The sequence below is a fragment of the Papio anubis genome, chromosome 5 (assembly GCF_008728515.1).
Source record: "Papio anubis isolate 15944 chromosome 5, Panubis1.0, whole genome shotgun sequence".
In the NCBI taxonomy this organism is placed as follows: domain Eukaryota; kingdom Metazoa; phylum Chordata; class Mammalia; order Primates; family Cercopithecidae; genus Papio; species Papio anubis.
The window spans coordinates 149776373-149790968 of record NC_044980.1 but is presented as its reverse complement, the minus strand read 5'-3'; the positions used below and the strand labels follow the sequence as shown (position 1 = coordinate 149790968).

Sequence of the window (14596 nt, the reverse complement as noted above, 5' to 3'; positions counted from 1 at the left end):
AGCTACTCAAGAGGCTGAAGCAGGAGAATCGCTTGAACCCAGGAGGTGGAGGTTGTGAGAGCCAAAAAGAAATTGTAATATTTTGTAGATCATGAGTTTTTCCCTTAATTTTTTTATTTAAATATTCTGTAGGCCAGGCGCGGTGGCTCAAGCCTGTAATCCCAGCACTTTGGGAGGCCTGAGACGAGAGGATCACGAGGTCAGGAGATCGAGACCATCCTGGCGAACATGGTGAATCCCTGTCTCTACTAAAAAACACACAAAACTAGCCGGGCGCAGGTGGGCGGGCTTCTGTAGTCCCAGCTACTGTGGAGGAGACAGGAGAACGGCGCACTCGGGTGTGGCGGAGTTTGCAGTGAGCTGAGATTCAAGCCACTGCACTCCGTGCCTGGGCGATGAGGAGATCCGCCTCAAAAAAAAAAAAAAAAAAATATATATATATATATATCTATATATACACACATTCTGTTAAGATATTACTTATCTTTTTTTTTTTTTGAGACGGAGTTTTGCTCCTGTTGCCCGGGCTGGAGTGCAATGGTGCAATCTCAGCTCACCGCAACCTCGGCCTCCCAGGTTCAAGCAATTCTCCTGCGTGAGCCTCCCAAAGTGCTGGGATTACAGGTATAAGCCACTGCGCCCAGCCAATATTATTTATCTTGATTACTGAGTTTGCTCCTCCTTAATTTTGTACATGAGGCATGTTCCTTTCACACCTCCACCTAGTCTTGATCCTGATGTGAAGCTACACTGAAAGCAGGTAGCTCACATTTGTACATGTATACTGATATATAATTTTTTCTTTTGCTTTTGCTCAAATCTGTCTTCGAAAAAAATATATTCAACATTGGCCATGTGTGAGGTAATTCCAGGGATTGTTAAGGGGATGCCCAGATAAGTCAGGAACTTAGCTAAGGAAACAAGTAGAAATACATGAGAATACTCAACTCAGCTACAGGAGGCAAGAAGTAAAGGAAAGAGGCTTTGAGTGGGTGAGAGGTGAACTTTTTTTTTTTTGAGGCGGAGTCTCGCCTGTCGCCCAGGCTTGGAGTGCAGTGGCGCCGGGATCTCGCTCACTGCAAGTTCCGGCCTCCCCGGTTTACGCCATTCCTCCTGCCTCAGCCCCTAGTAGCTGGGACTACAGGCTACTGCACTCACTGCCACTTTTGCATTTTAGTAGAGACGGGGTTTCACTCGTAAGTTAGCCAGGATGGTCTCGACTCTCCTGACCTCGGGTGGATCCGCCTCGCCTCCCAATCCAGAGTGTAACTTATTTGGGGTGAAATCATAGAAACCTTTTGAGAGAGGACCACCTTGAGATGGACTCAAAAAGAGGGTTCCAAAATGATTGATGCCCTGTGATCCTTTAGGGAGTGTATAGAAAATCAATCAATCAATGAATCAATAAAATGGGTATTTTTTGTTGTTGTCGAGATGGAGTCTTGCTCTGTTGCCCAGGCTGGAGTGCAATGGTGCAATCTCAGCTCACTGCAACTTCCGCCTCCTGGGTTCAAGTGATTCTCCTGCCTCAGGCTCCCGAGTAGCTGGGATTACAGGCTCACATAATCACGCCTGGCTAATTTTTGCATTTTTAGTAGAGACAGGGCTTCCCCATGTTGGCCAGGCTGATCTCGAACTTCTGACCTTAGGTGATCCTCTTGCCTCAGCCTCCCAAACTGCTGGGATTACAAGTGTGAGCCACCATGCCCGGCCGTAATGGGTATATTTTGTGATAATTTAAAGAACAGGTATGATGATGGCATGGCTATTTTTTTTCCTCTGGTGAAATTCCACATAATGTAATTGTAGATTTTAACAGTGACAGCTACAACAAATAATTCAAAATGGCTTACCTGCCTTTTTGTAGGATTACAAATTCATTTTAGGTTCTTCAACCTGCAAGTGATAACTGACAATGTCTCTCAGTAGGACCCAATATGTGGGACACAAATCTTTCTCACAGGAAGTTGAAGCTGGGGATTATTTCCAAATGCCAGGGTTGCTGCTTCCCCCTGCTGGTAAGAAAAAATGTTGTAGGCAAAGCAAACCGCAAGCGCTCTCCCCACCCGTGTGTGCTGCACACAGATCTGGATTGTTGACACTGGTAGTGATAAGGTCATGGGCACCCATGAAGTAACAACAACAACAAAATAGTGATTAGGAATTGAAACTATACTGCAGACTGCAGGAAAAAAAAAAAAAAATTAGCAATGTCTCTCATCCAAAGTGCATCATTAAGGCCTGGGATGGTGGCTCATGCCTGTAATCCCAGCACTTTGGGAGGCCAAGGTGGGTGGATCACCTGAAGTGAGGAGTTCGAGACCAGCCTGGACAACATGATGAAACCCCATTTCTACAAAAGTAAAAAAATTAGCTGGACGTGGTGGCGTGCATCTATAGTCCCAGCTACTCGAGAGGCTGAGGCAGGAGAATCACTTGAACCTGAGAGGCAGAGGCTGCAGTGAACAGAGAGCACACCACTGCACAGCAGCCTGGGTGACAGAGTAAGAGTCTGTCTTAAAAAAAAAAAAAATGCATCGTTAAAACCGTATACAGTATATGAGCTTATAAAAATCAGGAAGAAGCAGGGAGTGGAGATGAAATTTTTATTTTCTTTTTTTCCTTTCCTTTCCTTTTTTTTTTTTTGACGGAGTTTCACTCTTGTTGCCCAGGCTGGGGTGCAATTGTGCTATCTTGGCTCACTGCAAACTTTGCCTCCCGGGTTCAAGTGATTCTTCTGCCTCAGCCTCCTGAGTAGCTGGGATTACAGATGTGTGCCACCATGCCTGGCTAATTTTGTATTTTTAGTAGAGATGGGGTTTCTCCATGTTGATCAGGCTAGTCTCAAACTCCTGACCTCAGGTGATCTGCCTACCTCGGCCTCCCAAAGTGTTGGGATTACAGGCGTGAGCCACCGTGCCCAGCCCTTTTTTTTTTTTGGCAGAGTTTCACTCTGTTGCTTAGGTTGAAGTAGAGTGGCACTATCACAGCTCAAGCAATCCTCCCACATCAGCCTCCCAAGTAACTGGGACCCCAGGTGCATGCCAGCTTGCCCAGCTTGGAGATAAAAATTTTTACTTGCTGTCTTCCAATTATTCTGCCTGGGCTGATCAGCAAGCCAAAGATACAATGTAACTGACTAACAGACGCTCAGAGATTATCTATAAACCTGTCTACCAATGACAGAGGTAGTAAGGCCAACAAAATTAACAAGTTGCTGCAACAATTGGACTTCCATAAGCGTAAATAAACAAATAAAAGGAATTTTGACCCTTACCGGGCATCAAATACAAAAATTAACCCCCAAAGGATCATAGACCTAAATGTAAAACTTAAAATTAGAAAACTTGTAGAAGAAAACAGAGGAAAAATCTTTGTGACTTTGAGTTAGGCAAAGATTCTTGGAAAGGACACAAAAAGTATGAACCATGAAAGAAAATAATTGATAAACTGGTCATCATCAAAAAGAAAAAACTCTGCTTGCTGAAAGACACTTAAAAAATGAAATGATTAACCACAGACTAGGAGAAAACATTTGTAAAAGACATATCTGATCAAGGACTTATACCTTGTGTGTATTTGTGTGTGTGTGCCCTTACAATTCAATAGTAAGTAAGAAAACATGCCAATTTAAAAATTGGGCAAAAATTTTGAACAGACAGTTCACCAAAGAAAAGATATATATGGCCAGTAAACATGAAATATACCTAACACGAAGGAAATGCAAATTAAAATCATTATACAGATATTAGAATAGCAAAAAGTAAAAATTAAAAGGATAATAACAAGTGCAGATTGAGGGCAACTATACCTCCTACAAATTGCTGAGAAATGAAAAATAAGCAGCCTCTTTAGAAAACTGCTTGGCAGTTTCTCATATAGTTAAATATATAATTATTATAAGATCCAGCAATTGTATCACTATGTTGTTATCCAAAAGAAATGAAAACATATGTCCATACAATTGACTTGCATGGGAATGTTTATAGTAGTTTTGCTAATAATCACCTCAAACTGAAATAACCCAAATGTCTATTAACCAGTGAAGGGATACATGAATTACAGCACATTCATACAATGGAATATTCCTTATCTGTAAAAAGGAACAAAGTATTATACATTGAACAACATTGATGGACTTCAAAAGTATTATGCTAGGTGAAAGGAACCAGATACCAAAGACTGAATACTTTCTAATTTCATTTATATGACATTCTGGAAAAGGTGAAACCATATGAACAGAAATCAGATCAGTGGTTACTAGAGGATGGGGATAAAGGGAAGGAATCGAATAAAAAAAACATTGTTTGGGGTGATGAAATAGTCTACATCTTAATCCGGGCGGTAGTGGTTTTATGCCAGTGTATATTTATCAAAACTCACATAACTATTCACCTAGAGTTAATTTTATTCTATGTGAAGTATCCCTCAATACACCTAAATTTTAAAAAATCAATAGGGTGGAAATCTGCTTGCCATTTAGGTTCAAATGATAGCAATGTTTTCTATAATGTGCCAAGATCCTAAGGGAGGCAAGAAGTCGGTTACCGTGCGTCTTTGCCCATTTCTACCCTTTCATCTCCCCCACTCTTTCTTTCTTCGCTCACTAGTTAGGGAGCACACAGGCTCCCTTCCTGTCTCTAATTCAGAAAGATCATGGCAGCCCCACGCTCTTTGCATTTGCTGTCTTCCAGATCTCTGCACAATTCACTCCTTGATATCTTGTTTCCAGAGTTAACCTTCTGTGAGAGGCTACCCTTACCACCCTCTGTAAAGTAGCTATCCCCCAACCCACGTCACTATCACATTAATCTGTATTATACTTTCCCCCATAGCCCTTGTCACTATTCGAAGTTTTTACTTGTTTGCATACTCCTTGTCTGTGTCTCTCTAGAACACCTTCTAGAGAGAACACCTTTTTCTTGTCTTTTTTTTTTTTTTTTTTGAGACGGAGTCTCGCTCTGTCACCCAGGCTGGAGTGCAGTGGCGCGATCTCAGTTCACTGCAAGCTCCGCCTCCCGGGTTCACGCCATTCTCCTGCTTCAGCCTCCCGAGTAGCTGGAACTACAGGCGCCCGTCACCACGCGCGGCTAATTTTTTTGTATTTTTAGTAGAGACAGGGTTTCACCGTATTAGCCAGGATGGTCTCGATCTTCTGACCTCGTGATCCGCCCGCCTCGGCCTCCCAAAGTGCTGGGATTACAGGCGTGAGCCACTGCGTCCGGCCGTGAGAACACCTTTTTCAAAGGCCCCACTGGCTTTTGTCTGTCTTTTTAGACTTCCAGACCAGTGCCGGCACAACAGATACACAATACATATTTATTCAATGAGCATATTCCTTGTTAAGCTGCAGTAGGCATTTTTTTTTTTTTTTTTTTGAGACGGAGTCTCGCTCTGTCACCCAGGGTGGAGTGCAGTGGCCGGATCTCAGCTCACTGCAAGCTCCGCCTCCTGGGTTCACGCCATTCTCCTGCCTCAGCCTCCCAGGGAGCTGGGACTACAGGCGCCCGCCACCTCGCCCGGCTAATTTTTTGTATTTTTTTAGGAGAGACGGGGTTTCACCGTGTTAGCCAGCATGGTCTCGATCTCCTGACCTCGTGATCCGCCCACCTCAGCCTCCCAAAGTGCTGGGATTACAGGCTTGAGCCACCGCGCCCGGCCTGCAGTAGGCGTCTTTAAGGAATAAGCTTTCCATCGAGATTCTGCAAATATAGTCACATAATTAAATGTGTAACACACATCATATTGTCACTAGCCCTTCTCATGATATGCACTTCATATCCATTATTCATTTGAAGTTTATTGGAAAGAACACTAGATTGATAGTCAAGAGTCCAAGATTCTAGCCTTCATTCTGCTACTAACTGTTAAGACACTGCACCTTTGGGCCCAGTAATTCTATTTCTAGAAATTTATTCTAAAGAACAAAATTGGACACATGCACAAACATATATGCACTGGGATGCTCCTCATCCTGTGTAGTTATACTGGCTAAAATTGGGAGAAACGTAATTTAACACAATGAGGCTTTGGCTAAAGAGACTGTGGTATAACCACCAAAGCCACACTATGAATTTATTTGAAAGTGATGATTGTATTCATTTCGTTCCTTATTCAATAAACGCTCATTGAGTATTTGCCAATTTCAGCCACTCTTGTATGTAGGTTCAAACACAACAGCAGTAAATGAAACAAAGGTCCCATGCTCATAAACCTGATATTTTTGATGGATAAGAAAGGCAATAAAATACATACATACACTATATAAGATGATTTCAGATGATGAGAGGTTCTATGAAAAAAAGATAATACATAGGAAGGGTTTCAGGGGCATTTCCCAACAGAAAGATTGGGGATGCGCTATTTTGTATAGAGTAGTGTAACCCCAGAAGAACTCTTTGAGGTCACATTTGACCAGAAACCTGAATGAAATGAGGAAATGAAGCCGGGTGCGGTGTCTCACATCTATAATTCCAGCACTTTGGGAGGCCGAGGCGGGCGGATCACAAGGTCAGGAGATTGAGACCATTCTGGCTAACACGGTGAAACCCCATCTCTACTAAAAATACAAAAAAAAAAAAGGGGAGAGAAATAAGGAAATGAGACGTGTGAATATCTATGGAAAGAGTTCCAGGCAAAGGCATCTGCCCCCAAGACCGGGATGTACTTGGCAATTTTGAAGGGCCTATTATATAGGCCGGGGGAGGATGTCAGATTTTATTCTAAAAGTAGTAGAAAGATTTTGAATAGAAGAGCGTTAAGACTGGTTTTATATTTTAAGAAGCTGTGGTAAATAGACTAAGGCAGGACAAAAATCAAAGAAATCCAGATGAGAGATAATGGCAGCATGGCATAGGACCATACCAGTGGGGACGGTGGTCAGTCATATTTGGAACTTTATTTACTTATTTTTAAATAGAGCTAATGCAAAAGGCTGGTATGGTAGTTTCGGTGGGGTATGGGAGAAAGGAGAAAAAGGTGATTCCTTAGATTGAACATTTGCAATTGAGTAAAGTGCAACGGGGTAAAAATGTCTGTCACCACTGGATATGAGGGTCTGAAGTGCAGAGGAAACGGTGTTCCAGGGCCTGCATGTATCTGGGTGATATCTGACTGAGAAGTGGTTGGAGAACTGAGTCCTGGGGCAATCCAAATAATCAAATGTGCCAAATGCTGCTGACAGAGGGAATAAAACGAGGACTGGGAACAAGCATTGGAAGTCACGGGTGCAGGACATATTGGGGTCAGCAGTGAGGATGAATTTCTTCAGGAAATAAATTTATGTGTGCGGGGGAATTAAAATGGGGGAGGCCGGGCTAGGTGGTTCACGACCGTAATTCCAGCACTTTGGGTGGCCAAGGCGGGCGGATTACTGTAGCTCAGGTGCTCGAGACCAGCCTTACCAACATGGTGAAACCCTGTCTCTACTAAAAATACAAAAAAAGGAAAAAAAAAAATTAGCTGGATGTGGTGGCACATGCCTGTAATCCCAGCTACTTGGGAGGCTGAGGCACACGAATCGCTTGAACCCCGGAGACAGAGGTTGCAGCGAGCCGAAATCGCGCCACTGCACTCCAGCCTGGGCGAAAGAGACTCCGTCTCAAAGAAAAAAAAAAAATAAAATAAAATAAAATAAACCAACAAAAAACCCTGCATATCTATATTTTCGAATTTGTATGTAAGATGTCTTCATTGTATGGGTTAAATCAAAAAAGAAAAGACAAAAGGAATGGAACTACCAGCTGCGACTGTCAGCAGAAGAGTTGTAATGCGGCCAGCGGATGGAACACACGCAGGCGCACTAGCAAGTGCGCCTTTGCTAAGTTTTCTTTGGGAGGTTATTTTCGCGTCATAAATGTCTAAATTCATGGAAGTCTTACAAGAGCATGTTACACATTAAAATATAAGATTTTTTCTAGTCAATAAGGGGTCTATAAAAAATAAAGCAATAAGATGTTTTGTTTAATTTTATGCCTTAAAGAAACGAAGAAACAACCCTCAGCTACTACTTTTAAAAGTCAGTAAGAGGGGTGGGGATGGCAGGAGTCGAATATACGCAGGCGCAATAGCGAGCGATCGGTCTGAGGCGGATCTAGAATCTCGTTAAAGGACAGCTCCTACAGCCAATCAAAGACAGAGTCGGTGGCTTCTTCCAGGAGGAGACCGGAAATTGCTTTCGGCTGCAGAGGGGGAAGGCGGCTACCAGTGTAAAGCCAGAGTTGAGGTGAGTGGGCGGCAACGGCTTGGGGCCCCCGCGTGTGTGCGTTTTTTTCTTCCGGACCCGGCGGTTTCCTCTGGGAACTGGGGAGGCATGGAGGAGTTCGGCCTCCGAAGACGCTCTCTCGTCTTTCTGTCCCGAGTCTCTCCGAGAGCGCGGCCTCCCCGCCGCTCGTGGAGGTCTCGGGATGGACAGCCTGGAGGAGGGGGCTCTTAGCGCTGCAGTCCCAGGGCTTCCTCCGTGTGGGGACGCCGAGCCGGAGTGGAGGTTGGGAGACGTGGTGTCTGGTCCCCTCGCCGCTGTTTTTCTAGGCTGTGTGGCCTTGGGCGAGTTATTTGCCCTTTCTGGCCCTTTGTAACATGAGAGTAGCCCTCCCTGCCCTTCCTTCTTCTGGGAGCAGTTGTGAAACAGCTGAGATACGGGGGCAGGCGAGGGCGGTAGATCCCAACCAAGCCTAATCGTCAGGTCCATCTGGAGAGGTTTTTAAAGCGACATACCAGGGCCCATTCACAGTGGACAGAATGAATCAAATCTCTGGGGCTGGGACCCTGGAATATCTGTCGTCTTCTGGTGAGGCGCCTTCTCCCCCAGAACAAACACTAGATGTTGGATCTTGAGTCTCAGAACCAGTTATCATGCTTGGCTCTGGTTTTATTAAAATAAGACTTCCATTGCCTTTGAAAAGTTCCATCTAGAGAGACAGTAGAGAAAAATATAATTTTTGTAATATGCAAGTTCTAATTGTATAATTAGATGCTTCACGGCTTAGAGATATAAGAGAGCTTGCCCTTTGGAGCTAAAGGGACCTGGGATAAGAATTCCTGTTGTACCATTTATTAACTTTTTGATCTGGGGCAATACTTCCCCTCATTGAGACTTGGGATCTTCACCTCTAAAATGAAATTGATAATAGAACTTAATTCATGGGACCCTGTGGTGGCTCACGCCTGTAATCCCAGCACTTTGGGAGGCCGAGGTGGGCGGATCACTTGAGGTCGGGAGTTCCAGACCAGCCTGGCCAACATGGTGAAAACCTGTCTTTACCGAGAAATAAAAAATTAGCTGGGCGTGGTGGCACACACTTGTAGTCCCTAGCTACTCAGGAGGGTCATGCAGGTGAATCCCTTGAACCCGGGAGGCAGAGGTTGCGGTGAGCCCTGATGGTACCACTGCCCTCCAGCGTGGGAGACAGATTGAGACCTTGTCTCAAAAAACAAAACAAACAACCTTAATTCATAGAATTGTTATGAAGATTATGTTAGAGAGGCCATAAAACAACAGTATCTGTCACGTAGTTGGCCTTAGGAAAATGACAACCTAAGCACAGGAATGCACATCGTGTAGGAAAGTACAGAGCAGCACTCGTCACCTAAAAAGGTTTGAGTGGAATGAAACGTAAGGTGTCAAAAATTGTGTTTTGAAGTACCAGATCAATGTTAATTCCTTGATTTTGGTAATTGTGCTGTGGGTAGAAGAAAACATTCTTGTCCTGGGAAAACACATTGAAGTATTCAGGGGTGAAGGAATGAGAAACCAATAAAGCAAATGAAGGAAAATGTTAACATTTGGAGAATCTGAGTGAAGAATATAAAGTGTTCTTTCTATATTCATGCACTTTTTCTGTAATCTGAATTTATGTTATAAGTTTTAAAATGTTGGCTGGGTGTGGTGGCTCACACCTGTAGTCCCAGCACTTTGGGAGGCCAAGGCAGGAGGATTGCTTGACCTCAGGAGTTCAAAACCAGCCGCACTAACATGGCAAAACTCTGTCTCTACAAAATATACAAAAATTAGCTGGGCGTGGTGACATATGCCTCGTACTCCCAGCTGCTTGGGAGGTTGAGGTGGGAGGATAGCTTGAGCCTGGAAGGTCGAGGCTGCATCATCCTATGCACTACTGTGGCATAGTGGAAACTCAGGGCTGCACCACGCCTGCCCTTAGTACCTCACGAATTCTAAGTGTAATATTGCTTCTAATAGAATACTTGCCCCACCTGATGTTAGAGGGTGTTATATCTTGAAACTTTGATAATACCAGTGTGAAGGAGCACTTCAGAATCTTCTCATTGGATGGTATATCTAGGCTTAAGGTAGAGTAAGTAGAGGTTATTATGGCCATAGAAGATACTGGGTTTGAACCTGGGGTTTGAAATTTCTGTGATAGTTGTAGGGAAGTTAATGTGTCCATACAGGCCGGGCGCGGTGGCTCACACCTGTAATCCCAGCACTTTGGGAGGCTAGGGTGGGCGGATCACCTGAGGTGGGGAATTAAGAGACCAACCTGGCCAACATGGCGAAATCCTGTCTCTACTAAAAATACAAAAATTAGCCGGGCATGGTGGTGTGCGCCTGTAATCCCAGCTACTTGGGAGGCTGAGGCAGGAGAATTGCTTGAGCCCAGGAGGCGGAGGTTGCAGTGAGCTGAGATCGCACTACTGCACTCCAGCCTGGGCATCAGAGCAAGACTCCGTCTCAAAAAAAAAAAAAAAAAAGTTAATGTGTCCATATAAAATTGCATAGTTTACTGTGACAAAAAGGATATGGAACTGAATCATTTCATTCAGGAACTTTGGATAATACCATGTGTTTAGGATTTAGCAGTGTTAATTTTGTCAGTGTTTATGAGAGATACAAGTAAGTGTTTGCTATTGGAAATCAATCTGTAACATAAAGCAAAAGTGATTGTGATATGAGATTGGGAGACAACATGTGTAGTTTGGTTATGGAGGAGTAGAGAAATGGGGGCATAAATGGTGAGGGGTGTGGAATCCAGAAGATTTTCTTGGTTTTTTTTGAGACAGATTCTCTCTCTGTCGCCCAGGCTGGAGTGCAGTGGTACAGTCTCGGCTCACTGCAAGCTCCGCCTCCTGGGTTCACACCATTCTCCTGCCTCAGCCTCCTGAGTAACTGGGACTACAGGCACCCGCCACCATGCCCGGCTAATTTTTTTTGTCTTTTAGTAGAGACGAAGTTTCACCTTGTTAGCTAGGATGGTCTCGATCTCCTGACCTTGTGATCTGCCTGCCTCGGCCTCCCAAAGTGCTGGGATTACAGGTGTGAGCCATCGCACCCGGTGGAAGATTTTCTTTAGAGATCAGAAGATGCTACAGATTTTTTTATGCTGATGAAATTATTAGGGAGAGAATGGAAAATATGTGAATGGTTGAGAATATAATGCCTACTTAGAAAATATGGCAAACTTTCCCTATCATAAATGTTAGTTTTAGAAACCAAGGAGATCATCTTGTCTTGGACCCCAAACTACTGGAAGAAAAGGAAGAAAATATTCTGTCTGTAGTTATGAAATGTAACAGGTTTGTTTTGTGGCTCTAATAAATCTTTGGTCTGTGTCCATAGGTTCTTGATAGTCCACAATGGGTGAACCACAGCAAGTAAGTGCACTTCCACCACCTCCAATGCAATATATCAAGGAATATACAGATGAAAATATTCAAGAAGGCTTAGCTCCCAAGCCTCCCCCTCCAATAAAAGATAGTTACATGATGTTTGGCAATCAGTTCCAATGCGATGATCTTATCATCCGCCCTTTGGAAAGTCAGGGCATCGAACGGCTTCATCCTATGCAGTTTGATCACAAAAAAGAACTGAGAAAACTTAATATGTCTATCCTTATTAATTTCTTGGACCTTTTAGATATTTTAATAAGGAGCCCTGGGAGTATAAAACGAGAAGAGAAACTAGAAGATCTTAAGCTGCTTTTTGTACACGTGCATCATCTTATAAATGAATACCGACCCCACCAAGCAAGAGAGACCTTGAGAGTCATGATGGAGGTCCAGAAACGTCAACGGCTTGAAACAGCCGAGAGGTTTCAAAAGCACCTAGAACGAGTAATTGAAATGATTCAGAATTGCTTGGCTTCTTTGCCTGATGATTTGCCTCATTCAGAAGCAGGAATGAGAGTAAAAACTGAACCAATGGATGCTGATGATAGCAACAATTGTACTGGACAGAATGAACAAAGAGAAAATTCAGGTCATAGGAGAGATCAGATTATAGAGAAGGATGCTGCCTTGTGTGTCCTAATTGATGAAATGAATGAAAGACCATGAAAGATGTTTATCTTTCTTTTTTCCTTTTGATAAATAGCCTCATATATTAGTTTATTTTCTTTTGGACAGTCTTAAGAGAGGTTTCACTAAAAATGTAAACAGCTTTAATCTTGACTCCAACTTTTTCAATTAATGAGATGTCATAGGCAGTAATTTCACTGTATAACAAGCATAGACAAATGAGTACCCCTGCACTAAGAATAATCACTTTAAAAAGCAAAGTGTTCACCGCTGTTGTATGGGACATTCCTATGTTTTGGAGTTGCAGTAAAACTTTGATGATAACCTCAGTAACAGCAAAAGTTTTCATCTTTGAAAAGGGGATTTATCATTTGCTTTAAGAATGATAGAGGAATAATGGATATCAATCTATAAATGTAAAACTATGATATCTTTAAACTTATTCCATTAAAAATTTTGCTTAAGCTGCAAAAGGTAGTATAACATGTTAATAGAGAGGAGCCCAGAAGAATTATAAAACAGAAACTTTATTTTTTCCTCATCACTGCTCCTGTAAACCCACTATCTCAGTCTTTTCTCCCTATCCTGAATGGACTCTTACAGGCAAGTCCCATGAATTGTTTTTTTCTCCAGTCACTCAGGTAATAAGTCCTTTGGCCATTTTAAGTTACAGACATTAATTTTAGTAATTAAGATGTCTATGTCATTAGCTACACATTTTCTTTAAAGCTAAGCCCAGACTTGCTTAAGTCCACAATGGGAAAGGGGTTTGACGGCAGAGACTGCTAGGTGTCTACCAGAGAGTCTTGTTCTTTGAAGATACGTTGCCAAGATGTGGCAACCCAACCAGGGACATTTCTGTACTGCCAGCATCTCTGTGAGAACATATGACTAAGTTCTAGGCAGTGAAATGTGGGCATAGGAATCCAGGCTTGCCCCATAAACATTTCTTGCATGATCCTCCATTCTTTTCTCCCAACTGCTGGTTGCATGGTCATATCCAGGATAAGTTTGGAAGCCACTGAAGATGGCAAAGATTGTCAGTCTGGGTCTTTGAATGACTGTGAGGACTAAGTCTTCTTTTCATTAACTCCACTCTGCCCCTCGCTAATTGGACTTTATGTGAGCACTTTCTTCTCCCCACTGTCCATCACCTCTTCCACCAAGGTGTTAGTAGAGAGTTGACTTTGTTTCTGAGGATCTTTGCCTGCCATTTTCTTAATGTAGGCCAGTGGTTCTTAAAGTGTGTGGTCCTGGACCAGCAGCATTGGTACCATTTGGGGACTCACTAGAAATAAAAGTTTTAGTATAATCCATAGGTTCAGAAAAATAAAAAATAAATGAAGTTTCTCTAGCTCCATCCCAGACCTTTTCAACCAGAAAGTTGAAAAGACCAGTGGGGGCAACATAGTGAGAACTTCTCTCCATTGCTATTTAATTTTAAAAGGAAAGGATATAGGGTATGTTGATTGAAGGATAAGTTGAATATATAAACCATGAGGAGGACAGAAAGTGTCTGAAGTTTTGAGTTAGTAGCCCTGGAGACCATCCTTCCTGTTAGCTTCATTCTCTTTACTGATGAACTTCTTTAATGATGTAGGTGGAGAACATGGCAACTAACAGTTCCTATGTGTTAAGCATTTCTATGTTTACCACTGTCTGGGAGTTCGCTCTCAAATACGAAAAAAAAATGAGGTTAATTAACGACCTAGACATGAAGAATTAGGGGTTGCATACTTGATTCCAACTGGGCAAATCAACTGGGACTTGGCTCCCATAATAATTTGACAGTCCCCACTATGTCTGTATGGAACAGTCAGTCTGTCTCAGAGGAAGGAAGTGGTGCTGAACTAACAACGAGATATCCACTACAGATCAGGCACGTGTAAACTTAATATAAATAGCAAAAATAAACTGACTGTACAAATCTGTGTTCTCTTTATGAGAGTAGTTTTTCCCCAGCTATTCATTTATTCATGGTATTCATTTGATGAATACTTACTGTGGTCACCTCTATGCCTGATGCTAGTTTAAGTGTTGGATGTGTCGGAAGGGCGAAGGAAAATGTAACTAAGATAATAAAACGAATTGATTTTTGAAGGTGATAGTTTGTGTCTTAACCATTCAGCCATTACAGCACCTTCAGAAGAATCTTGCTTCCAGTGATGTTTCTATTGTCTGTTCAAATCACCTTGTCCACATTATCTTCTCTTTTCAAGGCATGTGTACATGTTCACTTCTTTTTTATCTTTTAAAACTTTTTTTTTTTTATTTTTTGAGATGAAGTCTCATTCTTTCGCCAGGCTGGAGTGCAGTGGTACAATCTGGGGCCACTGCAACCTCC

General features: G+C 42.8%; 1 protein-coding gene across 1 annotated transcript; it reads left to right on the top strand.

The window, feature by feature from the left end:
• The first annotated feature begins 7871 nt into the window (after positions 1-7871).
• Positions 7872-14357, top strand: MED7 (mediator complex subunit 7). Its single transcript, XM_003900428.4, has 2 exons — positions 7872-8224; positions 11576-14357. Exon 2 carries the CDS (start codon positions 11593-11595, stop codon positions 12289-12291), a length of 699 nt encoding a protein of 232 aa, XP_003900477.1. The 5' UTR covers positions 7872-8224; positions 11576-11592; the 3' UTR covers positions 12292-14357.
• Positions 14358-14596: the final 239 nt, after the last annotated feature.

Bases quoted from the DNA above. Each gene is read 5' to 3' on its own strand.
- MED7 (XM_003900428.4), top strand. From the start codon at position 11,593: ATGGGTGAACCACAGCAAGTAAGTGCACTTCCACCACCTCCAATGCAA.